The sequence below is a fragment of the Bos javanicus genome, chromosome 24 (assembly GCF_032452875.1).
Source record: "Bos javanicus breed banteng chromosome 24, ARS-OSU_banteng_1.0, whole genome shotgun sequence".
Taxonomy (NCBI): Eukaryota; Metazoa; Chordata; class Mammalia; order Artiodactyla; family Bovidae; genus Bos; species Bos javanicus.
In genome coordinates this window covers 57,790,327-57,818,139 of record NC_083891.1, presented here as the reverse complement: position 1 = coordinate 57,818,139, position 27,813 = coordinate 57,790,327, and the positions used below count along the sequence as shown (strand labels likewise).

Genomic DNA, 27,813 nt, shown 5'->3' with positions numbered 1-27,813 from the left:
GCAACAGAATGTTTTTCTTTATTCCTTTCTATATAAATTTCCTAAATACGATGAGCATTACTTTTAAAACACAATTTTTTAAGCAGAAAAAGGAATATGACAGAAAGAACACTGCTCAAGTCAAAGAGAATGGTGTTGTCCCAGGTCTCTGTTGGCAGGGTCAGCTCGCACAGGCCAGGCAGCCCTGCTGGGCTTGGGGGTGGCTCATCTCCACCGGCCACCAGTGCGTGTCTGCTCAGAGAACCATGAAAATCACCTGAGCACTTACAAACGTCCTTCCCAGAGTCCCAGCCCAGACTCACTGAATTTGAACTTGTAAGGGGTGGTAGGATAGGGTGCGGCACCCGCATGGATACTTGTAAACAGCGGCTGCTGCTGCTGCTGAGTCGCTTCAGTCATGTTGGACTCTGTGCGACCCCATAGACGGCAGCCCACCAGGATCCACCGTCCCTGGGATTCTCCAGGCAAGAACACTGGAGTGGGGTGCCATTGCCTTCTCCGTTAAACAGCGACTCATGTCCCCTAATGAGCAGTTTCGGGGCGAGCACCCCGCACCGCACCCTCTGAGGAAGGCCCCGCGGGGTGTGGACCGCTCCTCCCAGCAGAGCTGCAGCCCCACTGCGGGCCAGAGCGGGAAGGGCGGCGGCCGTGGCGGAGGCACACTGTGCGTTCTCCCGGCGTCTCGGCTGCAGGCAGAGGTGAGACGCGTGATCCACACGCACAGACAGTGAGTCGGAACCAAACAAAAGCGCGTGTCTCACCCGGGCCGCCGGTGTCCCCTTCGTGCAGGTGCCCTGGGGGTCAGAGGGGCACCTTCGCGGCCCCCCGGCTCACCCCGTGTCGGGGGGCTGGGGCCTGGCTTTTGGGGGGTCTGTGGTTGAGGAGAGGCCTGGTGGGGGTCAGGCGAAGGGAGCCGTTGGGACGAGGCCGTGCGTGGCCCTCTCGCCGCGGGGCCAATGGGGCGCGGCCACCCCGCGCTGGCCAGGCTCCCGGCCGCCTCTGGAGCCTGGACATGAGGGCAGTTCCGTCCTGCGCGGGCCCCTCCGGCCGCCTCTGCGGGAAGGGGGCTGGGCCTGCCGCCGGTTCCCTCAGCAACGGGGCCTGGCCCGGCTCCCCCGTGCGGGGCCCCGGCCGGGAAGAGGGAGCGGCGGCCTCTCCGGGCCTGACCTCCTCCGGGGCGGTGGGCGCCCCCGGGCACCCCGGGCACCCGCTTCCAGCGGGCGGTGCGACGCCTCGGGCCCTCCCTGGACGGAGGAGGCCGCAGAGCGGCCCGTGGGCGCAGCCGGGCTCGTTGTTTCCGCGCCGAAACGCGGGTGCGGCGGGGCCGGCGGGGAGGCGGCGGCAGGAGCCTGGGGTGAGCCTTCCCTCCGGTGAGGAGGCGCGGCCCCGCTGCCTGCGGCGGCCCCTGGCCTCCCGCCCCCGAGCTCGCGCTGGGCACTTTCTGACCAGCCTGTCGAAACGAGTAAGCATCCTTCTCAGCGTTTCTGTTTCCAGGGCCTCTTAATGGCTTCTCCCACCGGATTCCCCTTGGCCGCGGGATCCGCAGGCTTCCGCCCGCCCCGCTCCACCTCCTCTCCCGTTTTGCCGGGTCCTTTCTCCCCCGCTGCCTCATTCTCTCCCCCCACGTTGCTTCTTGCCACCTGTCTTTTATTTCCTTCTCTCACGCCCGCGCGCACACACAGACATGTGCACACACAGACACGCACACACACAGACATGCGCACACACATACAGACATGCACACACACAGACATGCGCACACACAGACATGCACACACTCAGACATGCGCACACACATACAGACATGCACACACACATGCACAGAGACATGCGCACACACAGACACGCGCACACACAGACATGTGCACACACATACAGACATGCACACACACATGCACACACACAAACATGGGCACACACAGACACGCGCACACACAGACACGCGCACACACAGACATGCGCACACATACAGACATGCACACACACACAGACATGCGCACACACACGCACACAGAGACATGAGCACACACACACGCACACACAGAGACATGCGCACACACAGACATGCGCACACACAGACATGCGCGCACACACACACACACACACACACAGACATGCGCACACACACCCCGTTGCAAAGACGAAAAGCCTCCCATCTTCTTTCTAGCCTCAGTTTTCTGTCAGGAAAAAGAAGTCCTGATGGCCTTGAGGGGAGTCGATAAAGCCATCCAGGCCTAGAGACATTGGCAAACTTTGTGAACAGGAGAGGCCCCGCTTTAGAGAGCTGTCCCTACTGATGTTTAGGTGTCTTGGTACTGAGCGATGTGAGCTTTCAGATCTGGAAACAGCTGCTGCACAAGGACCACTTTCCTGACCACGCCCGGGGAGAGAGATGCTAGTGTACTTCACACGCTTTACATTCTCAGAAATACTATTGATGTCTTCCGCAGGTACCCCTTGCTGTTTTAAGGGACTCCCACAAGGCCATTTCCTTAGGGACTGTTGTTTCAACCTGGGAAATGTCATGCTGTGGAGTGTCACGTGGAGCGGGTTCTGTCACCCTTCCATGAGGTAGCTTTTTGTTGTTGGAGCATCATCAAAAATACTCAGGATCCAGTGAACTGAAAGTCCCTCGGTCGTGTCCAACTCTTTGCCATCCCATGGACTATACACTCCATGGAATTCTCCAGGTCAGAATACTGGAGTGTGTAGCCCTTCCCTTTTCCAGGGGATCTTCCCAACCCAGGGATTGAACCCAAGTCTCCTACATTGTAGGCGGATTCTTTACCAACTGAGCCACCAGGGAAGCCCCACACGTCCCTGACCCACAGCCAAATAAAAAGATGCCGGTTCGTTTTTCACAGGGAGGAATGGGACCCCTAGTCTAGCCAGCATCTTTCTTAAACCTGCCAGCACCTTGGTCCCCAGCCCTTCAGTTCCAACTTCTGCAGGTAGGGTTGCTGTGAAGATTAAAGCAGTTTATGTGTGCTGAACTTGGAGCTCAGGGCCTGGTGCACAGTGAACAGTAGTAATAGCAATAGTAATATTGCCTTTGACCTTCTGGCCATGGGAATGAACCTCTGTTATCTCCACGCGTGCCATAAACTAGTGCAAGGGTTATTAACCTTGATTCACAGAGATGGACGCTCAGGCAGGTTCAGGAACCAGCCCAGGGTCACCCAGCCAGTTAGACGGTGCCCTCTGGGTTTGAACTCAAAGCGCTCAGCATCACACAAGCTCTGTCCCAAGTGTTCGCTGTCTTTCCAGCGGTCGTGACAGTATTGTAAATGGTTTGCTTAGCCCGAGTCCCTGGAGGTTTGTTCTGTGGCGAGAAGTCCATTATGTCAACTTTGAAATCAGCTGGAGGCAGTCCTCCGGTGCGAGGCTTTTAGTGCCTCCTGAGCAGGTGGAGAAAGAAGAGCAGTGACCCTGGGGTGCTTTGCAGCTCGAGCAGGGCTCCTTGTGCCCCCCAGGTTCTCTGGCGAGGCTGGGGAGGCAGAGGAGATGGCTGTTCCCACGCTCTTGTGATTTGCAGGAAAAGGAAGGCTCCCTACAGCGTATCCTCTAGATCCAGATGGTCTGATATGAAAGCATCCGAAGAGCCAACATTAAAGAATCATTTTTCTGATGTCTTTCCTCTCTCTAGAGTCCTCTTTCCAAAGGAAAGATGCCCACAAGCACCAGGGTGACCATCTCCCTGCAGGGCAGTGAAGCATCAGCATCCAGGGCTGGGGAGGAAAGAGAACGCGCGACAAAGGAGAGAGGCGGGCATCTCGGTGTTCTTCCCAGGCGTCCTGGGGAGTATCTTTGATTCGATGTTGGTTTCATGATCTTGGTGGGTTTTCTTGCTGCTCTCTGCTCCTTTTTTGACCAAGAAGGGGAAAGAGGGATGACAGATGAAGGGGTGTGGGTGGAGGGTGGGAGTTAAGGGAGGGATTGGGCTTCCCTGGTGGCTCAGAGATAAAGAACCCGCTGCCAATGCAGGAGATGTGGGTTCGATCCCTGGGTCGGGAAGATTCCCTGGAGAAAGAAATGGCAGCCCACTCCAGTATTCTTGCCCGGGAAATCTCATGGACAGAGGAGCCTGGCAGGATGGAGTCCATGGGGTTGCAAAAGGGTATTGACTTAACAAGGGGAGGGTTGGCTGCCTGGCTGAATGAAGGTGAATGGATGCGAGGGAAGTTGTATCTCACCCCTGGCAACCCACTCCAGTATTCTTGCCTGGAGAATCCCATGGACAGAGGAGTCTGGCAGGCTACACTCCGTGAAGTCTCGAGAGTCGGACATGACTGAGAGACCAAACCACCAACACACGCGTGTGCACAGATGCCACAGACACACCCTATATGCGGACTCCCCCCCTCCCCCTCCCCCTGCAGTATTTAAAGAGAATAACAGTGCCCCCTGGTGGCTATTTACAAACAAAGTGAAGAGAAGTCGCTCAGTCGTGCAGACTCTTTGCGACCCCATGGACAGTAGCCTGCAAGAAGCTCCTTCGTCCATGGGATTTTCCAGGCAAGAGTAGTGGAGTGGGTTGCCATTGCCTTCTCCAGGAGATCCTCCTGACTCAGGGATTGAACCCAGGTCTCCCGCATTGTAGGCAGACGCTTTACCGTCTAAGCCACCAGGCAAGAGTTACAAACAAGACGCCTCTAAACCTCCACTGAAGAAGACACAGTTATGCTACTCTGTACGTAATTTACACGGGGCAGTTGAAAGTGCCCCACGGCCCGCTTGTCCTTTTCTTGGAAAATGAATTGAGCCCTAAACGTCCTTCTGAGAAGACTTTTGTAGCATTCCCGGGGGTCGTCAGGGTGGGCGGAAAATACCTAGAAAACAGCTCCCAAACAGAACGCCTCATCCTTGGTATCTTGAGTCCCTGGCTTCGTGCTTACTTGGGAAAGAAGCAGCAGGCTTAAGGAATGGGGATGGGTGAAGAAAGTCTTGATTTCAGGAATTGATTCCAGCCACCGTGTATTTTATCTGTAAGCTGCAGCAAGAGCAGAGAACCCCGCACCGTCAGTATCGTCAGTTTCTGCTTCTCTGACTTAAGCTTGGTCTCTCCAGTAATGGCCTGTCTCCCCTCGATACAATTAAAAGAAAAGCCATCCATTTGCCTCTCCAAATTCCTATCCTGTAGAGGCACTGTGCATGCGAGCTGATGACATCAGGGTGAATGCAGACATACCTATGGGGCTTTGTTTTCCTCTTAGGAACTCAGACAGCCCAGGTCACAAGTGATCTTTGTCTTATCTTTATCTTATCCAAAAATCAATGAGATTGTGCATACACTGAGCTTAACTCACTGCCTGTACCTCCTAATTGTTCTGTAACAGCAGCTCTGAATGTATCTGATATGTCTGGAACTCCATTTATGTATAGGAACTAAAAGTTATTTCTAGGGAGCAACATGAATTTTTAAATGCTTTGGGATTTTAAAAGGACTCATTAAAAGGCATCGGGATTTCCAACTGTGAGATTTTTTATTTATGTAGGAGTTCAAAGAGTGCTTTGTAAATGCTAGCTTATGAATCTTCACAAAATCCCTTGGAAGTGACTGGCCAAAAAAGGGAACACGGATGAACTGTTAATCTGAGTAATATGGCAGTAAAGTCAGGACAGGGCAAGGAACAAGCTGTTCTCAACCCGCCGACCCCGAGTCTGAAGCCGTAAAACTCCCCTGTAAACAACCTGGATTTGCACTGTAAGTTCTAGGTAAGGGACACTCTTTATTTGCCCCAAGGTGGGGAAGGAATAAAGCTCTGAGAAATAATTGTGGATGAGCCAGGAGCAGGATAATAAGGGAGGAGAATGGAGGAGGGTTCTTGTTTGTCCCTTCTCCTCCCCAACATTTGATTACAGGTGAAATCAGCTGAGAGTGAGAATCAAGAGATGCAGAGAGGAGCGATGTAAGGGGCACCTGGGGGGCTTGCAGGAGGTTTTGGGGGAGGGTCTGTGTCCTTGCCTTTTCAGCTTCTGTTGGCTGCTTAGGTTCCTTGGCTTGTTGCCCCTTCCTCCACTTTCAAGGAGCACCCCTCCAGTCTCTGCTTCCATCATCACATGAGCTTTTCCTTTCTTCTCTAGCTCTCCAGATTTCTCTTGAGAAATCTATATGCAGGTCAGGAAGCAACAGTTAGAACTGGACTTGGAACAACAGACTGGTTCCAAATAGGAAAAGGAGTATGTCAAGGCTGTATATTGTCACCCTGCTTATTTAACTTATACACAGAGTACATCATGAGAAATGCTGGGCTGGATGAAGCACAAGCTGGAATCAAGATTGCCGAGAGAAATATCAATGACCTCAGACATGTAGATGACACCACCATTATGTCAGAAAGTGAAGAAGAACTAAAGAGCCTCTTGATGAAAGTGAAAGAGGAGAGTGAAAAAGTTGGCTTAAAGCTCAACATTCAGAAAACAAAGATCATAGCATCTGGTCCCATCACTTCATGGCAAATAGATGGAAACTGACAGACCTTATTTGGGGAGCTCCAAAATCACTGCAGATGGTGACTGCAGCCATGAAATTAAAAGACGCTTACTCCTTGGAAGGAAAGTTATGACCAACCTAGACAGCATATTAAAAGGCAGAGACATTACTTTGCCAACAAAGGTCCGTCTAGTCAAGGCTATGGTTTTTCCAGTAGTCACATATGGATATAAGAGTTGGACTATAAAGAAAGCTGAGCACTGAAGAATTGATGCTTTTGAACTGTGCTGTTGGAGAAGACTCTTGAGAGTCCCTTGGACTGCAAGGAGATTCAACCAGTCCACCCTAAAGGAGATCAGTCCTGAATATTCACTGGAAGGACTGATGCTGAAGCTGAAACTCCAATGCTTTGGCCACCTGATGCAAAGAACTGACTCATTGGAAAAGACCCTGATGCTGGGAAAGATTGAAGGCAGGAGGACAAGGGGACGACAGAGGATGAGACGATTGGATGGCATCACGGACTCTATGGACGTGAGTTTGAGTAAACTCCAGGAGTTGGTGATGGACAGGGAGGCCTGGCGTGCTGCAGGCCGTGGGGTCGCAAAGAGTTGAACATGACTGAGTGACTGAACTGAACTAGCTCTCCCCACATTCCTGCTATAAGGATCCTGGTGATGCCGTCGGCTCACTGGGGTGATGCAGGATCATCTCAAGGTGGTTAACCGCGTTTGCAAAATACCTCTGCCATGTGAGGCAGCATTCCCAGGTCCTGGGGACTTGGACACCTCTGGGAGCCATTGTTCTGCCTCCCACACTGAGAAATCAGGGCAGAGAGACTCAGTGACATTTCAACGAGAAACCTCTATCATATGGAAATCTTTCCATAACATCTGTTTCTCTGAGTCCAAGGAGTGTGGACCATTTCACGTACGAGTTGCCCTTGCACTTCTGAAATATGAAGATGGGACCTGTGCTTCTCCACATGTTCCCCACCTTGGGGGCAAGGGAGGTCACAGCTGGGGCTCTCCTGAGCTAGGGGTGGTGAGACCCTAAAGTTGTACACTTGTTTTCCTCCAGAAAGTAGGGTGAGCCTTTTAAAGTTCAGCCTTCCATGGAGTCTTAACCACTGGACTGCCAGGGATGTCGCAAGATAAATATTCAAAGGATCAGAGGCAGACACGGCCCCCCTGGAGACAGCGGGCGGGGCTTTTATTGTTCCAATTATTTTTTTTAGTACCCAATATCTGTTGAAACACTTATCTCAAAGTACATTCAAATATCACCTACTTGTACCTATACATGAAAGCAGACCTCGATTACAAAAGATAATGAACGGATAACAAAGGGAAAACGGAAACAGTGTGTTCAAAATGCCTCGGCTACAAACCAATCACCTCCTGGGCTCTGAAGGCTGTAGGTTTTGGTCTGTGAGTGTAGCTGGGTGATGAGGGAATAAACAGACGTAGGTCGTCACCAGTTAGAGTGGCTGACAGGTCCTTCCACGCCACCGGCCTGTGACAGTGAAGTGGGAGCAGGTTGAGGGGGAAGGTCAGATAGAAAGAGAGGTTAATTAAGCTCATTGTTTGCTCAGCTGCCTGGCGCAGGTGAATACTTTCAAACCTTTTTTTCCCACCACCTACCATTACTTTGAAATAAAAGAGCCAAAATGTATTAAAGCGAAAACAAATGAAGTACAGGCAAATCAGTTCAGAAACTCATTCGGTGTTTCTTGTTCTACTTTTTCTTTTGGCTCTTTCAGATCAAGGGATGACACGACCTCCTCGCCAGATGCTCTCAGTTCAGATCCCTTCAAGAGCTGGCAGCAAAGGCAAGTGTGAAAGGGACGAAGGGCCAGGCTCGGGAGGTCTTCCTGCTGGAGGGTTCAAGCATTCTGGATGTTCTGAGGTGCTTTTGGCAACTTTTTTTTTTTTCTTTTTGCACTAAGGTGGAAATGGAGGGCATGTGTTGGAAAGAGGTGGTCTGGCTGGTAAGCATGCGCGTGAATGCCCCTGTTAACGTTTTTCATGTGCGAATTTACCAATCCAGATGGACAGATTAAGGGCAGTTGGAACTGGTGGTGGCTCTGACCTTGTTCAAAGATGGGAAACTCACCCTTCCCCAGGCTTCTCGGCTCCCCTGAGCCAGAATTTCTGCAGTTCTCTCTTAGACACTGCACTTCAGCGCCCGGCAAGTCAGGCAAAGCTGGGTTCACTAGCCAGTTACCTGGAGCCCGTCTGAAGGGTCCAAATGCAGGCTCCACCATTTTCTTCCTCTGTGACCTTGAGCAAGTCCAGCAGTCCTGGGGGCTCCAGTTTCCTCCTCTGTAAAACGGACACAATACCTCCATCCATCAGAAAAGCCTGAATGAGAAAAGCAGCTGACATTGTGCCAGGCTCATAGGACCTGCCTGAATACTAGCTGTTGTTGTTATAGGGATTCAAGTTCTGTCTTGCTCAGCTTTGGAGCTCATCAAAGGCCAAATAACCTGAATGCATTTTATTGCTTAAAGTGTTTTGCTGTTTTAGTTGCCAAGTTGTGTCTTGCGACCCCATGGACTGTAGCCTGCCAGGTTCCTCTGTCCGTGGGATTTTCCAGGCAAGAATATGGGACTGGGTTGCCACTTCCTTCTCCAGGGGATCTTCCCGATTCAATCCAAGGGATTGAACCCTTGTCTCCTGCACTGACAGGCCGAGTTTTATCACTGAGCCACCAGGGAAGTCTAAAACGTTTTGGGGCCCAATTATCATCACTTCCCACTGACATTTCATTTGCATACTGTACAGATTGTTTTCAGAGTGATATTTGAGAGGATTTTGAATAACCTTTGGGCTTCCCTGGTGGCTCAGCTGGTAAAGAATCTGCCTGCAATGCAGGAGACCTGGGTTTGGTCCCTGGGTTGGGAAGATCCCCTGGAGAAGGGAATGGCTACCCACTGCAGTATTCTGGCCTGGAGAATTCCGTAGACTGCATAGTCCACGGGGTCGCAAAGAGTCGGACACAACTGAGTGACTTTCACTTTCTTTCACTTTGAATAACCTTTGGTTCTGTTTCTGAACATGGGCAGGGATCCCTTTGGGGGTGCTCCGTACTACTCCCAGTTGAGTTGCAGGTTTTGTCTGGCTAGTGTCTGGGGAAGGCTGGGGGCAGATGTGACTGAAGTGGACAGGAAACCCCCACCCAGCCCCTTGAGGCAGAGGGGTCTGGAAAGTTTGTAGGCGCACCATAGCCTGAGAAACCTCTGGGGCCCACCTTGGAATTCCTCCTTTATTTTTCTCAACGAAAGCAATCTCCAGGTCTCGGCCTTTTCTCTGAATTTCACCATATCTGTGCCTTGGGTTCTGTCCATGAAAAATCACAAACTCTAGAGTGGGAGCATTCTGTGTGCACTGGACGGTACTGAACGGTGCCCTTGAAATGGTTTAGATGGGAATGCTCAGGTTTAGGTATATTTGATCCCAGTTATGTGAGTGCCAGGTGGCTTCAGGAGTGTCTGGCTCTTTTTCGACCCCACGGACTGCAGCACCAGAGTTAAGCGGTGAGGGGTCAGGAGGGGCAGTGGCCACTGGCAAGGCCTCATCATGGCTTGGCTGAGTGGCTGCGAACACCGCTGCTCCAGCAGCCCTTCCCGAGGCTCCGGCCTTCCCTGTGCTCTGGGCTGCAGCGGGAAGCAAGCTCTCAGGTTGTAAAAAAACCCACGCAGAAGTGAAGGACAAACGAGCTTGCACTGCCCTCTGCTGGGCTCCCAGCGCATACCCAGCACTGGAAGGACATGCTGAAGCTGAAGCTCCAACACTTTGGCCACCTGATGCCAAGAGCTGACTCACTGGAAAAGACCCTGATGCTGGGAAAGCTTGAGGGCAGGAGAAGGGGATGACAGAGGATGAGGTGGTGGGATGGCATCACCGACTCGATGGACATGAGTTTGAGCAAGCTTCGGAAGTTGGTGATGGACAGGGAGGCCTGGGGTGCTGCAGTCCATGGGGTCGCAGAGTCGGACACGACTGAGCGACTGAACTGAACTGAACTGAACTCACCCAGAACTCAACAAAACACAAGGTAAGGCCTGGTCCAGAGAGCCAGGCAGGCCCCGGAGGATGGTGCAGACCTGGAGTCCTGAAAGGGGGCCCCCAACCCCTTCAGGCCCGCTGGTCCCTGCTGCTCAGGCCCCAGAGTTTCTCACTGGGGTCCGAGCCCTCCTCTGAGGGTGCAGCGGACGTCACCACCAGCGAGCCGCCCCAGCTCTCCCCTCCTGGCTGTGAGCATCAGCTGCTCCCCTACTGGGGAGGGTTAGTCACTGAGTCTGTCTGACTCTTGCGACCTCATAGGCTGTAGCCCATCGGCTCCTTTGCTTCTCCGGGGGATCTTCCCCACGAGCTGTTCGTGTGTTTTGGATCTGATTAGGTTGAAGTGAGCTGACAGGAGTTTGTGATCAGCGGGGGAAGGTTTGAGTTCATTTCTGTGTGACAAGGTCGAGGGGACCCCAGGGAGGTGCGTGGTTGGGCTACCAGGAACAGTCCTCCGTCCGGGAGGAGCGGGTCAAGGAAGCGAGAGGAAAGCTGGGTCATCACGGCGGGGCTGAACGTACAGAGCAGTGGGAGAGGACAGAGCGTGAGAGAGTAAGACACGGGATAAAGAGCTGGCTGTGTTATTCAGGACGAGGGGAAAGAACGCGTGGTTTAAAATCCTTAGAAACTTTTTTGGGTCACGCCGTGCGGCTTGTGGGATCTCAGGTCCCCGACGAGGGGCTGAACCAGGCCACGACGGCCAAGGCGCCAAATCCGAACCACTGCGCCACCAGGGACCTCCCTGGAGACAAGCTTCTGTTTTAAATGTTGAGATCCCCTCCGTTCTGCCATTTCTCGAGACAGTGAGTGTCTGGACTGGCGGGGGCGCGCGTCTGCCTTGGGACCAGGAGGGGGCGCAGGAGACTAACAGCGGCGGGGAAGCGGCCCGCTCTCCGCTCTCCTCCGTGTCCTTCCCAGCCGCTCGGGGCTGGAGTCGGAGGTGCCTCACCCGCGAGCTGCCATCCTGTGCTGGTTCCTACGGCGGTCACAACCCATTTTCACCAGCTTGGCGACATGAAACAACGGAAGTTTATTGTCTCCAAGTTCTGGAGGCCAGAAATCCAAACTTCGTGTCAATGGGCAGAAAGTGAGGTCTTGGCGGGGCCGTTCTCCCGTGGGAGAGTCTGCAGGGCACGCCTTCCCTGCCTCTTCAGCTTGTAGGGGGCGCGCGCTCAGCTTGCGGCTGTGCCGCGCGTGCCCGCCTCACCTTCACACGACCTCTGCTGTGCCTTGTCTTCTTTTCCGCCTCTTACACGCACAGACACTTGCCACTGGGGTAGGGACCGCCCTCATCCAGGATGATCTCGCATCCAGATCCTTTTTTTTTTTTTTTGCCTATTTTCTTATAAATGTTTTTCGGCTGCACCACGCGGCTTGCAGGATCTTAGTTCCCCACCAGGGATTGAGCACAAAGGATTGTGCTTTTCCTTAGCAGTGAAAGCACAGAGCCCTAATCGCTGGACCACCAGGGAATTCCCTCCAGATGCTTAGTTATATCTGCTAAGACAATATTTCCAAATAAGGTTGCAGTCACAGGTTCTGGGGGATTCAGAGATACCTTTGCTGCTATTGCTAAGTCGCTTCAGTTGTGTCCGACTCTGTGCGACCCCATAGACGCAGCCCACCAGGCTCCCACGTCCCTGGGATTCTCCAGGCAAGAAAACTGGAGTGGGCTGCCATTGCCTTGGTGTGCGGGGGCGCTATTCAGCCCACTACACCTTTCTTTTCTCTGCAGTTTAATAACCTGGTGGGTGACCTATGTTTTGTTTTTACTATGTGCCTGCTCATGCTTTTATTGGGTGACCTTACCTAATGCTTACTAGTACCCCTGAGTATTCAATGGAAGGACTGATGCTGAAACTCCAATACTCTGGCCACCTGATGTGAAGAACCGACTCACTGAAAAAGACCCTGGTGCTGGGAAAGATTGAAGGCAGGAGAAGAAGGGGACAACAGAGGATGAGATGGCTGGATGGCATCACTGACTCGATGGACATGAGTTTGAGTGAACTCCGGGAGTTGGTGATGGACAGGGAGGCCTGGCGTGCTGCAGTCCATGGGGTTGCTAAGAGTCGGATACGACTGAGTAACAAGAACAAGGAGCCCTGCAGCAGATGGTACTTGGGAGAAAAGTGAGGCTTAAGAGATGAGAGGGCTGGGCTTTGAACCCAGGGGAGCTGTCCTCTTGAGCCTAAGCCTTTTAATTTCATGCTGCCTCTTCTTGGTAGGATCACATCTCTACCAGGAAGGCTGCTGTGGCTAGAAGCATCAGAGTGGCTAAGGAAATCTGCAGTTTTATGGAGGAAAGTGGGATTGTAGCTTCTCAGCTTAAGCCCTGTAATCCCGGAGCAAGCCTCGTCACCAGCATCGTCACGGAGAGGACACAGAACGCGCAGCATGGGGAGGACACCTCTGTCCTCCCGCAGAGCCACCTGCCCCTCTCCAGGTGCCTGGCATTCTGGACTTCAGGCCCGTGGGTGCCAGTGTGGGCGCTGCCTCAGGGCAGGGGGCAGCCCGCGGTCACCAGCCCACACGGGGGCAGCTGCCCAGGCAGCTCAGTCCATGCCCAGGCGCCACGGGTGGAGGCTGAGGGTGGGGGGCTCCAAAGAGCCACCTTTCTGGTCCTTTTATGAGCGGCACCCGCAGGGCGCACCCGGGCCCTGCGCTAAGGAAGCTGGCCAAACTCAGGGAGGGCTGGGGCGGTGGGGGCCCGACGGCTTCTCCCCTGGCTCCCGGCTGCTCAACCACGAGGGCAGCAGTGGCCCTGGAAGCAGACACAGGGCATGTGGCGGACTCGTCCGGGGTCGGCTGAGCCTGCCGGCACCTGTGCGTGAGGCACGGGGTCTCTCTGAAGTCCTCCCCCGGGGCTGATTTAGGAATCGGGGACTCTGGAGACCCCCGGTCTTCCCACCTAGGCGCCCCGGGCATCTGAAGCTGGGCTCAGCGTCGACCTTGGGCATGCTCACATCCTCTGGATCAGACGTGAAACCTGGGGGCCTGCGGCCTACAAGGGCCCTTCCGTCCCCTCACGGCCCCGCTGTCGTCCCTGGGGCTGTGGCTTCTGGGACGAGGTCTCAGGAGCCCGGCCCCAGGCTAACTGGGGCCCCGAGACCGCAGGCGTGTGCTCAGAAAGCTAGCTCCCAGGTGGTGCCAGCCGACCCTTCCATTTTGGAAGCAGGCTGCCCGTGGCCCAGCCGCAAAGAGGCCTCTGTCCACCCATGGGTCTTCAGCAGGAGGCTGGCCATGCAGCTCAGGTGGGCAGGACACTGTGAAAGTCCTTCTTCTTCCTCACTGCAGTCTTTGGGGACATCCGTCTGAGTCAGCAGATAAAGCAGCGCTGAGGTCTCACCACCATTACAGTTCCTGCAGCCCCGGTTTGGGCCCCGGTCAGCCGTGTTGGTGACATCTGCCAACAGGGTCCAGGGCCTAACACTGAGGGGAAAGCTGGTCCTGAGGGTCACTTTAAGACACGGACACTTCATGGGTCAGGCCTGAGATGTGTGGACTCAGCAGACAGCGGCTAGGATGGCTCTCAGACCAGCAGGGTGAGCCTCAGGGCGACTGGGGTTGCGACTGCTAAAGACCTTCTGTCAGAGAGTTTGCTGGCAGCAGACGTGCTGTTGACTGGACTCTGGGCTTAAGCGTCCAGCTCGCCAGCAGCGTTGGTTAACGAGATGGGTGTCTGGGTCAGTTCAGCCTGGATCCCAGATTCATCAGAGTCTCCCCTGGTTCCTAACCTGCTTACAGTCTCTTCACCCGTCCCCATGGGTGTGCTTCCAGGGAGGGCTCACCTGGCCGTCCCCAACAGGCACACTTCATCTTCCTGGTGGGAATGCCACTGCGTGCCCCGAAACGAGGTTATTTCCTGGGACCACAACAAGGTCAGGTGACCCCAAAGTGTCAAATCCAGTTTTAATTTATTGTTAATGAGCTGTACCCCAATACACGATGAAAAGTTAAACAAAACAATGTTAATGGTCACTTTTCTCTTTATGAACAGGATCCTCACTCACGATTCTGTGTGAATTTGCCAATTTACTTATTTATAGTTTGTTTATAATCTTTGATGACCTTTCATGGACGTGTGCAGACGGTTGACGAGTTGATCTCCCCGACGTGCACGTTCTCAGCTGAGGAGAAACGAGGCCGCGCCCTGCCTTCTTGTTTCAGCTCCCCTGCAGACATGGCCAGAAGATGCAGGCGGTGCAGGGCGAGCTCTGCCTCTGGGCCCGCCCGATGGGTCTGGGTCCCCACGCTGGCCCGTTAGCCAGGGGGCCTCAGCCAAGTCAGTCAGTACTTCTGAACCTCATTTTTTTAATACAGCAAAACAGATCTACCAGGATAAATTGTTTTTAGGAGTTAAGGTTATAGTCTATTTGAGATATGTATGTGTGTAAAACACACACACGCTCCCCCCAGGAGCAATGGCTCTGTATTTGCTAATTTAGTATTCACAGTGACACTGCAGAATATTACTATGGTGAATAACAAGATAATTTATATATGACTCATTAAACCAAGCTTGCATTCCTGGGATATATCTCACTTGCTCATGGTGTAAGACCCTTTTTATATGTTGCTAGACTTAGTTTGCTAGGGTTTTGATGATTTTTTGTGTCTATAGTCATAATAGCTAATACTCTACAGTTTTCCTGTGATGTCTTTGATTTTGTATTACGGTATGCTTTTGAACTGTTATGTTGGAGAAGACTCTTGAGAGTCCCTTGGACAGCAAGGAGATCAAACCAGTCAATCCTAAAGGAAATCAACTTTGAACATTCTTTGGAAGGACTGATGCTGATGCTGAAGTTCCAATATGCTGGCCACCTGATGTGAAGAGCCGACTCATTGGAAAGGACCCTGATGCTGGGAGGGATTGGGGGCAGGAGAAGGGGACGACACATGAGATGGCTGGGTGGCATCACCGACTCAATGGACATGAGTTTAAGCAGGCTCCGGGAGATGGTGAAGGACAGGGAGGCCTGGTGTGCTGCTGTCCATGGGGTCGCAGAGAGTGTTCTCTCCTCTTCTACTTTTGGGAGGAGTTTACAAAGGATTGGTGCGCCTTCTTTAAATGTCTGTAGAATAGAGCAGTGGAGACATCTAGGCCTGCAATTTTCTTTGGGGATGTCTTAAAATTACTAATTCAACCTTTTCCTTTTACTGCCAGCTGCTTTTTAAACTTGCTTTTTGTAGAACCAAAGTTGATTATCTCCTAAGGCCAGTAAAATTCAATGAGAAAATACATGTTATCAAGGAAGTCAGGTCCAGGGTTTATAAGATTCAGGTAAACAGCTACCAAGATTATCCAGTAGCAGTATTATCCTGCTGCCTAAAGCTTTACCATAGAAAAACATTTTATTACTTCTCATGTGCTTTCATGACCTTAAGAAGTAAGAAATAAGACATTTCAGCCCGTTCTACAAAGATTTATACACAAACCTAACTAGTATTTGTAGCCAAGTCCTGTAATCACAAACTAAAGTTCATGCGCTCCTAGATTATACACAGACATTCTTATTTACACGTCTTTGAGTCTATCTACAGAAATTGTGCTTGTCTCGGAAGCTGTCAGGAAGGCGACGTGTAGTGGAATGAACACTGCAGTAGAAACCTGGCGGCCTCAGCTCCAACTCACAGAAGACGCCTCGGTGCGTTTCTCCCACTGACAAAAATTAGGTGAAGCCTGATCATCACCAAGGTCCTTTTCCTGGTTCTAGAAATACAATGACTTATTCTATAGTAATGCCGTTCCCACTGCTCATACTTCAGAGTGGTCAAGATGAAAACACTGTTATGTACATAAACATATACATGTCCATACTTCATACTTACAGAACAAATTAACCCATCCACAAAATCTTAAGAGGAGGTCTGTAGTTAAATAATTCCAACATCTCAAAGTCCTGAGTTTGCCACGAAATGCCTGTTAACTAATTTTCTCTTGCTACAGGTATATCTATTTGCTTTCCCCCTAATATCTCACTTTATGTAAGTACTGTTGGATGAGACATCTATTAATTATGAGAACTTTCAAGAACAAAGAAGTCACTTTTCAGAAATTCTAAGCCCATCAGAGAAAGTGAATGGAATTTCATCCGTCGTCTCTACTGGCACGTTGCTTCTGCCAAACTGACACGAGTAATGGTGGGTGTGATGACTTGAAACGAAGGCGTCCGCAGTCCGACTGCAGCGACAGCCATCTGATGGCATCACGTTGCTTGAGTTACTGAGGTGGGAGTGGTAAGCCCCGGAGAAGGAGTCCTGAGGTGGGCGGTAGCGGGCCGCCCCCGCGGTGCTGGCGGCAGAGCTGGGGTAAGGGCCGTTACACATGACACAAGTCTGGAAGCACGTCTTCCTCCCCGAGCCCCGGTGAATGTCGAGTTTAGCAATGAGAGGTTTTCCCACGTTCACCTCCTGCTTTTCCTCTACTGTGTCTTCCAGTCCTGAGTACTGATACGACAGACAGACTGTGAAGACCAGATGCTCCTGGGAAGGAGAAGAGATGAGCTGTGTCATTTTCATCAACCAGGAGAGTGGATCAGTCTTAGAATACCATTCACACACACATCCAGACAAAACCAAACAGCAGCCAAAAAAAGCCAGTCTCACTCTCCTTTCCCAGGTTCCAGACCCTCAAGGTAGTCTTTACGTTTTCCTTATACTAAGAAAGACTAGCTAGAACCAGCTTCCGCTTTCCTCATTCCATATATTGAATTAGTATAGACAGAATCACAGAGATCTTGTATTACATTCCTGATGAACAGTGAAGAGATATTTTTTCAAGCAGCGGAGCTTGGAAAACTGTCTTTCCCTATTACTGGAGACGGGGAATATCTTTTAATGAAACAATAATCGGCTTTATGGGACTTCCCTGGTGGTGCAGTGGATGGGAGTCTGCCTGCCTGTGCAGGGGATGCTGGTTCGATCCCTGTTCAGGGACGATCCCACGTGCCGAGCAGCAAACAAGCCTGTGCCCGCAACTACTGAGCCCACGCTCTAGAGCCTGCGGGCCGCAACCACCAAGCCCGCGGGTGGCAGTCGCTGAAGCTCTGAGCTGGAACTGCTGAAGCCCGTGCGCCTAGAGCCTGTGCTCCGCCACAAGAGATGCCAGCCTAGTGAGAAGCCTGAGCAATGCAACCAGGAGACTGGCGGGATGCCCACGTGCGGCCCGAAGACACCACGCAACTAATGGAACGCCCATGTGGGGCCCGAAGACCCCCCGCAACTAGCAGAACGCCCACGTGCGGCCCAAAGACCCCCCGCGACTAGCAGAACGCCCATGTGCGGCCCGAAGACCCCCCGCAACTAGCAGAACGCCCACGTGCGGCCCGAAGACCCCCCGCGACTAGCAGAACGCCCACGTGCAGCCACGAAGACCCCCCGTGACTAGCAGAACGCCCATGTGCGGCCACGAAGACCCCCCGCGACTAGCAGAACGCCCATGTGCGGCCCAAAGACCCCTGCGACTAGCGGAACGCCCATGTGCGGCCCGGAGACCCCTCCCCCCCCCCCCCGCCCCCCGCGACTAGCGGAACGCCCACGTGCGGCCCGAAGACCCCCCCGTGACTAGCAGAACGCCCACGTGCGGCCCGAAGACCCCCCACAACTAGCAGAACGCCCATGTGCGGCCCAAAGACCCCCCGCGACAAGCGGAACGCCCACGTGCGGCCATGAAGACCCAGCACGGCGCCCCCGCCCAAAAAAATCAGCTTCATATCCAGGTGAAAATTTTAGCTGTTTTAAAAATATTATGAAGTAATAACCCACAAGCACAAGTGGAGACGTATACCTGAATCGGAGAATGGACAGAAGTTCAGAGACACAAGGCACGTGTCGGCTGACCAGCTGGGAACAGGCCGGGGCAGGTTTATGACTGCCGTCCTGGTGTGACTGTCAGTAGTGCTCACTTCACGCCCCAGGGTTTGGCTAAGGCCTCCTAGGGTCATGTAGCTCTAAATAAAACTCGAGTCTGGCAAGAATATGGTTCTATTGCAAAGCTCAACCCTATAGACCATGAAAATCATGTAGTTTCTCATGCGTAAGGTCAACAAGAAATGAAAAAAGATCAAAATAAATTCCCATTCTAATTTGTTGTGTTTTGCAGAAAGTCACCGAGCTGGGAAATGCTTATTTGAAAATGCTAAGGTATTTACAAGTAGACTATGCTCTGTGTCTCTAACTTTTTAATAACATGGAGGGTAATGACATGCATTCTCACACACAAATCCTCGGGCCATTATTAAGAACAGAATACAAAATGTGAAAAAGGTCACTGATGAGACTTGCGGTAAAGCCGTTCTCTCTGCTTCAACTTAATATGCGATGAAGCAGCGCATCTCTGGCCCAGTACACGGTTCACAGGCACAAATGCATTTTCACTTTCATAAAGTTTTCCTTCTGCTCAGTCGCTCTCTGTGGCCCCGTGGACTCGCCAGACTCCTCTGTCTGTGGGATTCTCCAGGCAAGAATCCTGGATCGGGTTGCCATGCCCTCCTCCAGGGCATCTTCCCCACCCAGGGACTGAACCTAGGTCTTCTGCATTGCAGGTGGATTCTCTACCCTCTGAGCCACCAGTTATGAGCCCAGTTATAAATAGGAAAAGTAGTAACCTTTAATTTCTGCAGTGAGCTGAGTCTAGTGTACAGGCAGTGCTTGGGAAGCTCCTTTGATACTAAATAGCTGCCGGTCTCTTCAGGGGTCCCTTTATTTGCATCTTTGGGATCAATATCTAGATCCTGTGAAAACCAGAAAGCGTTATTAATGAAATCAATGAAAATCACAACATCATCTGTGACCATGAAACATCTTAACAGGTGCTGCTCTCCAATGAACTGTGATCTGAGTAGGTAAACCCTACCCAGGGCTAAAGAAACAATGGAGATAACATTCTAGAATCATAATAATGAACGGAATTCTAAATTCCTCACCGATACACTTAAGAAGTTAGCTCTGGAAGGACGGTTCCTTTCAAACTGTTTCTGCAAGCACTCTGAAGAAGCGTCCCCAGGTTTCCTTTAAGTTTGCCCCATGAGCGTGTGGCTCCTGGACTCCCTCCCCCCTTAGTCATCACTGTGGGGAAGGTGCAGGTGGATTCATGTGACTTGTATATTTAACAGGAATAAATGGACGTGCCAAAGGCAGCTTCCCCTCCCCTCCTTTTTCTTCTTTTGCAGCCAACTGCTGCCAAGAGCAAGCGATCTGCGCTGTGACTCGAGAGCAGCCTTCAGGCTTGGCCGGCCCAGCGTCTGGGGCCCCATCCTGGGCCTGGGCTGCCAGGACTGCGGGACGGATCCGTCTAGTTCTGGGGTCAGTGCAGGCCGCAGGCTCTCACACAGGGCACCACCCTCCAGGAAGCCCAGAAGCGAGGGAGACGTTCTGGAGTATGTGCCTTACTCCGTGCTTACGGCTCAATTTACCGCAACGGTGCAGGAAAAGGGATTTTGTCTGGTGGCTCCTTTAGGCCCAAACAAAATGAATATCGTATCCAAGTGTTTGGAAAGAGCTAGGTTTCTATTCCAATACACTACTATAGTTTGACAAGTATGACTCCCGCTGTTGTAGTAACTATTTTGGGGCAAGTTTTTAAGAAGAGATTAATTCTGGACGTATGTGTAGCACGTTTTATTCCTTCATATGTGAAATACTATTTAGGGTAAGAGAAATTAAAGGCTTATTTCCTGGGTGAACTTAAGACACTCCTAAATTTAACATATTTAAGGTATTTTGGCGATCAGTTTTTAAATATTATGAGTATTAAATACAAATATTTTTATATATGTAATATATGTATACATACTTCCTTTATATTTAATCATAAACTTTTAAGTTTTCAAAAATTTAGTCTTTAGTGAGGCTATACCATTATAGTTTAAATAAAAGAAAAAAGTAGAGACTTACAAGTGGAAAGTCAGTAACATAGGCATCGCACATTAATATATCGGGTGGTTTGTGGACTATACTCGTATAGATTATCATGACGTTGGAAAACTCGGCTGCAAATCCTAATTGAATCTGAACACCACACTGAAATTTAAGACACATACTTTCTGGAAGCTCTAAAAAAGAACAATAAAAACTTATATAAATAATTAAAGAATTTTTGGTGAGTTTTCTGATGATAAGCAACAAACAAATATTATTTATGGGGCAAAATGCTATTAGAGCTATTTCTGTTGCTTAAAAGTGTTGCAGGGAATTCCCTGGAGGCCCAGTGGTTTGGACTCTGCTTTCACTGCCGAGCACCTGGGTTCAATCCCTGGTTAAGGAACTAAGATCCCACTCACTAGGCTAAAACATATTCACAGCAAAGTCTGGAGGAAATCTGTGAATTCAGAGGGAAAGACGACTTCATGGTTTTACATGAACACATAATGGAGAGAGAGCATAAGAAGATCTCATGGTACCGTGCGCCTTGGCCCACTGGAGGTTTCGCACCAGAGACTCCGCAGAATGTGCTGCTCCCTGGATTGGGTCAGTGAGGGCTCTCTTCTCAGATAAGCTACTTCGAATCTCTAGAGCCTGCTTGCCTTTGGTAAGGTGACATTTACCCATATCTAAAAGATAAGACATGAATATAATGTTTAAGACCACATCCTTTCATTTTGGCCAAGAACCCTCCTACAAATCAAGTTATATTCTCAACATCACTTACTCACTCCAGACACCTACCAAGAACCTACTATGTGCCAGGCATGGTTCTAAGTGCTAAGGATATGGTGTGAGCAAACAGATAAAAATACTGGACCAGCTCACTTCTAAAGGCCCCTTTCTAGCTTTTACCTTCTATAATTCTATTGATGAGTCCCTAATATGCTAAGCCTTGAAGTTCACAAAGAAGTGAAAGTATATTACTTTACTGTAAGAGCAGTCATGATAAGTTTATGTGTACTCTGTGGAGAAATACGTTCAGTTAATAAACAAATGACTACACAGCGAAGAGAAAGTTAAAATATTGTGGTGTCTTTATCTCAGATTTATTTTTTAGAAAAGAAATAACGTGTTAAAACAATGTTAAAACACCATTACTGTCTCCCCAATTCAAAGTAACCAAAGTACTGTGTATATTCTTACACATATTGTAATTTTTACTCATGTAAGTATTAATAGTATATGTCAATGTTTTAGGTTTTGAACTTACTAAAAATGTTATACACGTGCTTTTCTAATATACTGTTTTCATGCAACATAATTTAAGACATGAATACTGACAAATCTCAATTTAAATTTATAAAACCATATTACATTCTTTTGCATGGATACATTACAACAAATTCATCCTGCTAAGTCACGTCAGACCCTGTGTGACCCCATAGACGGCACCCAACAGACTTTCCCGTCCCTGGGATTCTCCAGGCAAGAACACTGGAGTGGGTTGCCATTTCCTTCTCCAATGCATGAAAGTGAAAAGTGAAAGTGAAGTCGCTCAGTTGTGTCCAACTCCTAGCGACCCCATGGACTGCAGCCTACCAGGCTCCTCCGTCCATGGGATTTTCCAGGCAAGAGTACTGGAGTGGGTTGCCACTGCCTTCTCTGAAATTCATCCTATTTCTGTAAATATTATTAATAAAAATAAATTAATAACATCTGGTCTTGGAAAGTAGTTTCTTATCTGGGAAAACAGATATAAAACTCTAAGACTTGATCCCTTTTACTCAGAAAGAGATTCCAAATGTTTGTCTTTCACGAATAACAGTAAGGTCAGAGAGACAGAGGGAAGTTACAAAACAACTAAATTAAAATAAGGGCTTCCCTAGTTGTTCAGATGGTAAACAATCTGCCTGCAATGCAGGAGACCTGGGTTCAATCCCTGGGTTAGGAAGATCCCCTGGAGGAGGGCATGGCAACCCATTTTAGTATTCTTGCCTGGAGAATCCCCATGGACAGAGGAGCCTGGCGGACCCCAGTCCATGGGATCACAAAGAATCAGACACAACTGAGCAACCAAGCACACAAATTAAAATATTCCTACTTTTTGCAGACATACATAAACTCAGTTAAAACTATTTCAGAAGCAAATCAAGGGAATGATAAGATTTAGAAGGATGCACACGCTAGTAAAGTAATGTTCAAAATTCTCCAAGCCAGGCTTCAACAGTATGTGAACCATGAACTTCCAGATGTTCAAGCTGGTTTTAGAAAAGGCAGAGGAACCAGACATCAAATTGCCAACATCCGCTGGATTATCGAAAAAGCAAGAGTTCCAGAAAAACATCTGGTTCTGTTTTACTTACTATGCCAAAGCCTTTGACTGTGTAGATCACAACAAACTGTGGAAAATTCTGAAAGAGACTGGAATACCAGACCACCTGACCTGACTCTTGAGAAATCTGTATGCAGGTCAGGAAGCAACAGTTAGAATGGGACATGGAATAACAAACTGGTTCCAAATAGGAAATGGAGTATGTCAAGGCTGTATATTGTCAGCCTGCTTATTTAACTTATATGCAGAGTACATCATGAGAAACCCTAGGCTGGATGAAGCACAAGCTGGAATCAAGATCATCAGGAGAAATATCAATAACCTCAGATATGCAGATGACACCACCCTTATGGCAGAAAGTGAAGAGCAACTCAAAAGCCTCTTGATGAAAATGAAAGTGGAGAGTGAAAAAGTTGGCTTAAAGCTCAACATTCAGAAAACAAAGATCATGGCATCCGGTCCCATCACTTCATGGGAAATAGATGGGGAAACAGTGGGAACAGTGACAGACCTTATTTTCTTGGGCTCCAAAATCACTACAGATGGTAATTGCAGCCATGAAATTAAAAAGATGCTTGCTCCTTGGAAGAAGTTATGACCAACCTAGACAGCATATTAAAAAGCAGAGATGTTACTTTGCCAACAGAGGTCCATCTAGTCAAGGGTATGGTTTTTCTAGTAGTCATGTATGCATGTGAGAGTTGGACTATAAAGAGAGCTGAGCACTGAAGAATTGATGCTTTTGAACTGTGGTGTTGGAGAAGTCTCTTGAGAATCCCTTGGACTGCAAGGAGATCCAACCAGTCCATCCTAAAAGAGATCAGTCCTTAGTGTTCATTGGAAGGACTGATGTTGAAGCTGAAACTCCAATACTTTGGCCACCTGATGTGAAGAACTGACTAATTTGAAAAGACCGATGCTGGAAAAGATTGACGGCGGGAGGAGAAGGGGATGGCAGAGGATGAGATAGTTGGATGGCATCATTGACTCCATGGACATGAGTTTCAGTAAACTGTGGGAGTTGGTGATGGACAGGGAGGCCTGGCGTGCTGCAGTCTATGGGGTCGCAAAGAGTGGGACATGACTGAGCGACTGAACTGAACTGAACCCCATGAAAGGGGGAGCAAGGAAAGAGATAGAGGGAACATATAGTTGGATATAGGTTACTGTCAAAGTCTGAGATTCATGCTGAACATCCGACTCATAATAAAAACCGTCAGAAGTATGTTCCAAGGGACTTAGTAAAAAGTACATCACTAATTGAATAAATATTTTTTTCTAGCAGATTGTGGAGTTTTATAGAGCAAGATGGCATTCAGGTACCTTAAATGCCATATTGCCAGAACTACATAGGAAAGAATTTATCTTGCAGTTTCAAGCAATTTAATAATGCTGTTTCAAGTACAAACCCCAAAATCTGGGGTCACAGATTGACAGCAGGAACCTTATAACAGCAACCAATTTATTTCCTCTTTTGTTTCACTGGCACATAACTGAAACCGGAAAGGTGGTTTTTCTCCTCAGCTGTTCGGCCTATGATCTTTGAAAACTTAAAAGTATTCAGAATAAATTATCCTGAAGAGTTCAAAGTTCAAATGTATAATAACATATAAATAAAAATATAATCCAGAAGTTCAAATATACTGGGATGCCATTTATTGACAGAACAACAGGTGGGTGAACTGGTGCTTTTTATTAAGTTTTAAGATAGTGATAGATTAAAATTAGAATAAAACATTTTAGAGTCTTGGGAGCAGATCTCACTTTGAAAATAACTGACACTCCAAAGGCTTTTTTCTTATTAGGCACCGGAACTTTGTCTTCAAATGAGAACTTTAAATAGAAGCCCACACAATATGTAAAACAGATAAAAGCAGAACTTCTTTGGTTGAAGAAGGAGGGTCAGGGCCCTGGCTGTCTACATTAAAGGGGAAAGTAGTGAAGTCAAATGATCCAGCTAAGGACGTACACTGATAAAAACATGAAAATAAATGAATGTGACTAATGAGTGGGTCGTGAAACATTCAGATGCCATCTCTGGAACATCCATGAAGCTCCATTTTCTAGGGAGCCAGTTTCCAAAAGAACTGCCTTCTTTTTAATATGACTTACGAGCTTCCCTGGTGGCTCAGATGGTAAAGAGTCTGCCTGCAATGCGGGAGACCTGGGCTCGATTCCTGGGTCAGGAACATCCCCTGGAAAAGGGGATGGCAACCTACTCCAGTATTCTTTCCTGGAGAATTCCACGGACAGAGAAGCCTGGAGGGCTACAGCCCATGGGGTGGCAAAGAGTCGGACACGGCTGAGCGACTAATGGTGTTAAAAAGAGACGTGTCCATCTACGGGGTAACAGGTGCTTCTCAGGGAGCGACATGAGCACAGCACCGCCAGGCGGCAACAGAGAGCAGCAGGGACGGCAGACATGTGCGGGGCAGACCGCCAGGGTCCCGTCCTTCAAGCAGGGTTTCAAACTCCCAAATTCGTCAAACAAAAAAAAAAGAACCCAGCCTTTTCCCACAGGGCCTCGAAATTTCTATAGTTTCATCTGTTTGACCCTGAAAGAAAATACTCATTGGACAACTTTTTTTCTCTTTTTTCCAAATAAGCAGACTGGGTGGCATCAGGCACTAAGTATTGAAAGAAGGTAAAGAGTTTTGAGGATTAAGCTTCATTTATTTCACAATCGTGTCTGGGCTCAGCCTTGCAGGTCAAAGTAATGCTACACTAATGCATACAGCTAAGCCAATGAGGAAAGAAGCAGTCGTATGAACGTTATATAAACTATTTCATTGTTCTATGAAATAGATACTAATTCCAAACCCATGTAATGACTGTAGGATTAAAATACTCAAGAGAACCATAAGTAGCTTTCTCTTTAGTCTTTATTTTACCTTCTGCAACTTCATCCAGTAACACAGTAATTTTCTTTTCTTCTAATAACCTATCCTTTAAAAACTTCATGAAGATTCCATTTGCCAACCCAGAATGCTGTATTTCAAAAGCTTCTGCTCCTTGACACCTGCAAAGAAAGACATTTAAAAAAAAGCAAACACTTGCCCCACGAGGCTCCTATAAAAACTAATGAGTCTCATGTAATACCCTGCCTCTCACAGGGCATCTTAATTAAAGAATTGACCTTTAAGCAAGAATTAAGTGCTTTGGGACTTAGAAAAAAAGATGCCAAGCTCTAAAGTGCTGAGGTCAATTATTTAAAATTTTGTATTAAGAATATCGAGGCAAATTTATGCCTAGATGGCTATGGATATTTCTAGGCTTCTAATCTACAATCAAAAAGAAGTCATTGGGCTTCCTTGATGGCTGAGTGGTAAACAATTCACTTGCCAAGGCAGGAGACACGGGTTTGATCCTTGACCTGGGAGGATCCCACATGCTGCAGACCAACTAAGCGTGTGCGCTGCAAGTCCTAAGCCTGTGCCCCAGAGCCCGTGCTCTGCAGCGAGAAGGCTCCACTGTGGGAAGCCCACGCAGCGCAATTAGAGAGTGGCCCCCACTTGCCACAACTAGGGAAAAACTTGAGCAACATCGAAGAGCCAGGACAGTAAAACACACACACACACACACACACACACACAGAAACCCTGCTGTATTAAAAAAAAAGTCATCAAAGAATGACGGAATCGCCAACACTGAAGTCTCACGTGGCATATCCAAAGACGATGTTGGCAGTGACTCTCAGGGCGTCCAGGATTGGGATGGTGTCATCATAGTCATTTCTATTTAAAAGGCAGAAGATGAAAAGGACAGATACAAATACAAAAAGTTAAAATGGCATTCTTAAAAGAGCACAAATAATACAGTGAAAAAATACACTATTCTGTACCACATAAAGGAACTCTGAACCTATCACTTTCAACCAGCTATGTATTTACCAAATGTAATCCAGGACTCCCCAACAACTGAGACAGCAGAGAATCACCCTTTTTTCTTGTTAGCTTTTAAAACTGGAGTTGCACTTGAACTCGGGCACTGGATTTTGATTGGTAAAAGCTGAGCAAGCCAAAAGATGCTAAGGGCCCCCACTCTTTTGAGTTTTGAGTCTGCTAATTCCTGGAGGAATAGCTGCAGGGATTGTAGAAGATGTTCTAAAGGCAGTCTGAGGGGCTATATGAGTTAGTACCCATGCCCTTTTGCTCACCACTTCTATTCTACAGCAGGCAGGAAAAAGTTGAAAACACACAGAGAAAATCTATTTTCTAGTTTTCTTCTTAATCAGTCCCACTCTACAATCTAAAATTCAGCAACTCTAAGTGTTCGAAGGCTTCCTGGGTTTGCCATCAGATTTAGCTTGTTGAGGTTGATGTTTAACTGCCATCAACAAGCTTCCGCGTGGAGACTGGAGTCTACCTTTTTCTGCACATGTCCAGCAGGAACACGTTGAGTCCCGTTTCCTTTTCTTGCATCAGTTTCAGTATATTCTGTACACACAGACAGTTTTCAGACCTATACGGATTTGGAGCATCCACAGGGACCATAAAGCTGTTCCCGAAGTTCTCATATCCATGTCCTGCGTAATACAACAGCCCTGAAGAGCAAGAAAGGAGAAACTGCAATCTGAGCAGGCAGCAGTCTTTAAAACAAAACCACGACTTACTTTCTTGACATGAATGCATACTTATTTAAGAGAGATGCAACTATGAACACATTCAAGTGTTAACTGAATTTGCCTTGAAAATTATCTTGGCAACAGTCTTCATTTAAGTACTGAATTTTAAACCAACATCAGGATGCTATCCTGTGCAACTAGAGAAGCAAGTCCGAAAGAGAAACACCAGATGATATCACTTGTATGTGGGATCTAACATGTGACATAAATGATCCTACCTATGAAACAGAAACACGGACGCAGAGACTAGACTGGTGGTTGCCAAGGGGCTGGGCTGTGTGTGAGGGGCTGGACTGGGAGTTTGCGATTAACAGATACAAACTGGTATATACGGGATGGAGAAACAACAAGGCCTACTGCCAGCACAGAGAACTGTATTCAGTGACCTGTGATAAACCATATGGAAAGGAACATGAAAAAGAAAGCACACGCGCACACATATATACGTATAACTGAGTCACTTTGCTGTACAGCAGTGATTACCATA

General features: G+C 48.9%; 2 protein-coding genes across 3 annotated transcripts in view; one reads left to right on the top strand and one right to left on the bottom strand.

Moving 5' to 3' along the window:
• The first annotated feature begins 515 nt into the window (after positions 1 to 515).
• Positions 516 to 13,009, top strand: LOC133237416 (collagen alpha-2(I) chain-like). The gene is made up of 4 exons (XM_061399441.1): positions 516 to 727; positions 790 to 1,462; positions 8,196 to 8,268; positions 12,729 to 13,009. The coding sequence occupies exons 1-3, from the start codon at positions 516 to 518 to the stop codon at positions 8,205 to 8,207; spliced, it is 897 nt and encodes a 298-aa protein (XP_061255425.1). The 3' UTR covers positions 8,208 to 8,268; positions 12,729 to 13,009.
• A 1,393-nt stretch (positions 13,010 to 14,402) lies between these two features.
• The window catches only part of MALT1 (MALT1 paracaspase), a 66,540-nt gene continuing 53,129 nt past the window's right edge, over positions 14,403 to 27,813 (bottom strand). For both annotated transcript variants that reach the window (XM_061400333.1, XM_061400335.1), the window contains 7 exons: positions 27,068 to 27,245; positions 26,362 to 26,436; positions 25,594 to 25,721; positions 20,907 to 21,056; positions 20,401 to 20,558; positions 19,113 to 19,238; positions 14,403 to 16,989 (listed from right to left, as the gene is read on the bottom strand). In XM_061400333.1, coding sequence (XP_061256317.1) covers positions 16,549 to 16,989; positions 19,113 to 19,238; positions 20,401 to 20,558; positions 20,907 to 21,056; positions 25,594 to 25,721; positions 26,362 to 26,436; positions 27,068 to 27,245 — 1,256 coding nt within the window. In that variant the 3' untranslated portion in view covers positions 14,403 to 16,548. The remainder of the gene's footprint in view (positions 16,990 to 19,112; positions 19,239 to 20,400; positions 20,559 to 20,906; positions 21,057 to 25,593; positions 25,722 to 26,361; positions 26,437 to 27,067; positions 27,246 to 27,813) is intronic.

Coding starts and splice junctions, on each gene's coding strand:
- LOC133237416 (XM_061399441.1), top strand. CDS start 516: ATGTCCCCTAATGAGCAGTTTCGGGGCGAGCACCCCGCACCGCACCCT. Junction 728..789: donor GTGATCCACACGCACAGACA/GTGAGTCGGAAC, acceptor CCCTTCGTGCAG/GTGCCCTGGGGGTCAGAGGG.